This window comes from Gekko japonicus, unplaced genomic scaffold, assembly GCF_001447785.1.
Source record: "Gekko japonicus isolate JY-2015 unplaced genomic scaffold, Gekko_japonicus_V1.1 scaffold6759, whole genome shotgun sequence".
Taxonomy (NCBI): domain Eukaryota; kingdom Metazoa; phylum Chordata; class Lepidosauria; order Squamata; family Gekkonidae; genus Gekko; species Gekko japonicus.
This window is the reverse complement of record NW_015171097.1, coordinates 4,472-9,483: the sequence shown is the minus strand read 5'-3', so window position 1 is coordinate 9,483 and position 5,012 is coordinate 4,472. Positions and strand designations below refer to the sequence as shown.

Here is a 5,012-nt window from a genome sequence, read left to right as displayed (position 1 = left end):
AGGAGGAGGAGGAGGAGATTGGATTTATACCCCACCCTTCACTCGGAGTCTCAGAGCGGCTTACAAACTTCCCGTCCGTTCCCCATAACAGACACCCTGTGAGGTAGGTGGGGCTGAGAGAGCTCTCTCGAGGACTGCCCTTGAGAGAACAGCTGTGACAGAACTATGACTTGTCCAAGGTAATCCAGCAGCTGCAAGTGGAGGAGTCCACACACTTAACCAGTCTTAGAGCAGTCTGGCTTGGAGAAAATAACCAGGCATGGAGTAACAAAGGAAGTGTGATGTAGTGTTGCAGTGAACATGTTGGACTAGGATCTAGCAGACCCAGGTTCGAATCCCTACTCTGCCATGGAAGCTTGCTGGGTGACCGGGCTCTTTTTGTAGCAGGAGCTCCTTTGCATATTAGGCGACTCACCCCTGATGTAGCCAATCCTCCAAGAGCTTACAGAGCTCTTCTTACAGGGGCTACTGTAAGCTCTTGGAGGATTGGCTACATCAGGGGTGTGTCGGCCAGGGCTCTTTTTGCAGCAGGAGCTCCTTTGCATATTAGGCGACACACCCCTGATGTAGCCAATCCTCCGAGAGCTTACAGAGCTCTTCTTACAGGGGCCACTGTAAGCTCTTGGAGGATTGGCTACATTGGGGTGTGTCGCCTAATATGCAAAGGAGTTCCTGCTGCAAAAAGAGCCCTGTAAGTCACTCTGAGACTCCTTCATGTAGTGAAGGGCGGGGTATAAATCCAATCTCCTCCTCCTCCTCCTCTTTCTGCCTGAAGAGTATGGCCAGAAAGAGGTAGTCGTGGACAGTGCATCAAGTCGCAGCCAACTTCCAGTGACCCTGTAGGGTTTTCAAGGCAAGAGATGAACAGGGGTGGTTTCCCATGGCCTGCCATTGCGTAGGAACCCCAGACTTCCTTGGTAGTCTCCCATCCAAGAATAAACCAGGGCCGATCCCCGCTTAGCTTCTGAGAGCTGTTGAGATCGGGCCAGCTGGGGCCATGCATGCCAGCGTGGTGGAAAATGCGTTCATGTCTTAGATGTTTTCCACAGTGTCAAGTTTCCCTGTGCCTGCACTTGTATGCCTCCGCTGCTTTCCCTCATTTCCGTAGATGTTTTCGCAGTTCCAGGCACAAAACCGCAGTTTGTCCCCTGTTGCTCCAAAGCATCAGACTTCCCTGTTTCCGGGAATTCCCATGCTACACCACAAGAGGATCTAACAACGAATAAATATACACTGCAAGAGATTTTTTTTTTAACAAACAACCACGTTCTATTTGTAACCACCATGCTATAAAGTGCATAATGTGCTACCATTACATCCTTGTCAGGTACATGCATACAATACTTTCAGTTTAACAACTACCAGTCAATATTGCATTGGTATTTTTAAAAAGTCAAGCCCCAACGGGAGTTTCCGGAACTGCAAGCCCGCTTCTACTTGCACAAAGTCTTCCAAAGGGGGGGGGGGACTTGCAATTGTATTCTGTTGGTGCTTATCGCCGGTTCTACAAAAGAATTGTGCAGCTAAGATTCGTGGACGGAGCGCTCCGGCCATTCTCAAAGACTGGAAGACTTTGTGCAAGTAGAAGCGGGCTTGCAATTCCGGAAACTCCCGTTGGGGCTTGACTTTTTAAAAATACTGATGCGATATTGACTGGTAGTTGTTAAATTGAAAGTATTGTATACATGTACCTGAGAAGGATGTAATGATAGCACACCATGCACTTTATAGCATGACAGTTAACAAACAGAACACGGTTGTTTGTAAAAATCTCTTGCAGTGTATATTTATTCGTTGTTAGACTCTCCTAACACTACAGCTCGGATTGCTACAGCACCACAAGAGGGCGCAAACTGCGTTTTTGCTCCTGGGAGGGGGGAATCATCTGCAGAAATGAGGGAAAGCCGTGGATGAATAGAAGAACAGGCAGGGGGAAACCTGACACTGCAGAAAACGTCTCAGCCTACTTACGGCAAGCCCATTGCATTTTCAAGGCAAGAGTCGAACAGGAGTGGTTTGCCATTCTCTGCCTTTCTGTACCAACCCTGGACTTCTCTGGTGGTTTCCAATCCCTGCGCTAACCAGGATCAGAAAGAGGTAAAGGTAAAGGCTTCCCTTGCTCGAAAGCCAGTCGAATCGGACTCTAGGGATGTGGTGCTCCTCTCCGTTTCCAAGCTGAAGAGCCAGCACTGTCCGTAGACTTCTCCGTGGTCATGTGGCCAACATGACTAGACGCCGAGGCGCATGGAACGCTGTTACCTTCCCAGCAAAGCGGTACCTATTTATCTACTTGCAATTTCTTGCTTTTGAACTGCTAGGTTGGCAGGAACTGGGGCCAGAGACAGGAACTCACTCCGTCCCGCGGAACTCGGGTCTCGAACTGCCGGCTTTCCGGTCTGCAGCTCAGCGTCTTAACCACTGAGCCAATGCAGCCCCTTCAGAAAGAGGAGACCCACATAAAAGTGGAAAGAGAGGGGCCTTTCTCTACATCACTGAAACCACCCCCCGCTGACATCTGAAACACTGGCATGAAGCGGCCCTTTCCTTGCATGCTCGAAAACCCAGCGACTTGCCTATTTATGCTCTCCACAATGCCTCCCGCATGGAGCATCCTTTCTTCTCTGCGACTTACCATTATTGATGCAACCACGGGGCCTTTGATCACCCACCATAAGGCCGTGTTGACATTGATGTCCCAGCAGCTGATACCCATATGGAGGGGGGGAGGTCGGGAACCAAAGAGAGAAAAGAGAGAGATTGCTATGCCGGGTGAATATAAACACATCTGCTCCCGAAACGATGACTAATGTCACCCCTGTTTCATATTTATTTCACGCTAACAGCCACATAGAACACAGACAGGCTGGGGAACTCCCCCCCCTTCAAACAAGAGTCTTTCTAGCAGTATCAGTCCCCAAAATGGCAGTATCTGGTTGGACGAGCCCTTTTTGTAAAGTGTTAGATATTGAGAGACAAACTCTGTACACGTTTCCCTGATTTTGGGGCTCCAGGTGCTTATTTCTCGCCCCTCAAGTATCCACAAAGTGCGACTATCCCACATCCATCCTGCACCAACAAAGTGTGAACGCCAAAAGCCGCATTTTTCTTATGCGCATGAGCACTCATGCACTCATGTGCATAAGTGCTCATACGCATAAACAGATATCTCCAGATTACAGGGGGGAAAGCCGTGGCTTACATAATAGGCTAAGGGCGATTGCTAGCAGAAGAACACCTGTGTCGAATAGACAGCTTGAGAAGACTCAGAGAGGGAGAAGAGTACCTGAGTCACAATCCTCAGAATTCTGGCTTTTCTTTCTGCACTGAGAACTTTAGCCCCACCAGGGGGGAAAAAAATTGCCCCACAAGCCACAAAATCCTGGCTACAAGCCTGCTCTGTGGGATGTAAACCGTAAAGGTCTCCCTTGCTTGATAGCCAGTCGAGTCCGACTCTAGGGTTGCGGTGCTCATCTCCGTTTCAAAGCCGAAGAGCCAGCGCTGTCAGAAGACATTTCCGTGGTCATGTGGCCGGCATGACTAGACGCCGAGGCGCACGGAACGCTGTTACCTTCCCACCGAAGTGGTCCCTATTTATCTACTTGCAATTTCTTGCTTTCGAACTGCTAGGTTGGCAGGAGCTGGAACTAGAGACGGGAGCTCACTCCGTCATGTGGCACCCGGGTCTCAAACTGCTGAACTACTGACCTTCTACAGCCTGCAGTTCAGCGTCTTAACCACTTGAGCCACCGCAGCTCCTCTGCGGGGTGTATCCTGACTCAAACCCACTGAGTGATGCCACCAAGGTTAAGCATTCGAGATCCGACTTCCAAGTTTTACGTTCAACATGTAGATGCAGATTTAGCGTTGCCGCGTCTCATCCCGCAATCCAAGGGGCACAGTTTGAATCTGGGATATTTTAAAAATATTCTCAGAAGGTTAAAGAGGGGAGACCTACCCGACATCGTCAAAGTGAAGCCTCAGGACAGCCCAGATGGTGACCTTAATGGTAGGAGTCCCTACAAAAAAAATAATAAATAAAGCAGATGAAGGGAGTGGTATTTTGTGGCATGCCCTTTGAAGCATTCCGACTCAGTGAGCGTGCTCCCCATTTCGAAGGAGGCAAGGCCTGAATGCCAACTCATGCAGAGATGCAACTGATACCCTCATTAGTGATTGTGGGTGTCAAGCTCACGGGAACTTATAATTACTGAGTGATTGTCTCACGGCATCCAAGCAGTTTCTTTCCAACATACTGCTGTGTCCCAGCACATATCCGGGGAATGACTGTTTTACATTCAGACCAATTCCCCACAAGCAGATGTGGTGCCTTCACTCTTCTGTTTCCCCCACATGCATTGGCCAATTTCACATGACTCGCTGCATGGCCGCATTTTGACCCGCAGCTCCTCCTGATTTTCCCCGCTTCTTCTCGGTCTCAAAAAAAACAAGGATCGAGAAGATGTGGGGGAAATCGGAGAGACCTGCGGGACAAAATGCGGCCGTGTATGGAATAGTGTGAAATTGACCGACACAAGGGAGGGAAACAGAAGAGCAAGGGAAGCACAGCTGCTTGTGGGGAATCGGTCCCTATGTCACCATGCTCAGAAGTCTCCATTGTGGGAACTCTACTGACCACTGGCTGGTCCGGACAGGGGTCATTTCCTGCAGGAGTGGAGCTCCGGCAGTAAAGAGCCCAGGGGGCAGGCACATGCAATAAGCCCCACCCCCTGCTCCGAGCAGCCCCAGGCCACAAGGAGCAAGACGTCTTTCTTTCTTTCTTTCTTTCTTTCTTTCTTTCTTTCTTTCTTTCTTTCTTTCTTTCTTTCTTTCTTTCTTTCTTTCTTCCTTCCTTCCTTCCTTCCTTCCTTCCTTCCTTCCTTCCTTCCTTCCTTCCTTCTTTCCTTCCTTCCTTCCTCTCCCTCCTTCCTCTATTTGCTTCCTTTATTTCTCTCTCCTTCCTTCTTTCTTTCCACCTTTCATTCTTTCCATCTTTCTCTCTCTCCCTTCCTTCT

General features: G+C 49.3%; 1 protein-coding gene across 1 annotated transcript in view; it reads right to left on the bottom strand.

Annotated features, from left to right (window-relative positions):
• LOC107117049 (pituitary adenylate cyclase-activating polypeptide type I receptor-like) overlaps positions 1-5,012 on the bottom strand; it is a gene marked incomplete at its 5' end in the record, with an annotated part of 8,351 nt that overhangs the window by 1,157 nt on the left and 2,182 nt on the right. The window contains 2 exons of the mRNA XM_015419079.1: positions 2,633-2,702; positions 3,956-4,016. Coding sequence (XP_015274565.1) covers positions 2,633-2,702; positions 3,956-4,016 — 131 coding nt within the window. The remainder of the gene's footprint in view (positions 1-2,632; positions 2,703-3,955; positions 4,017-5,012) is intronic.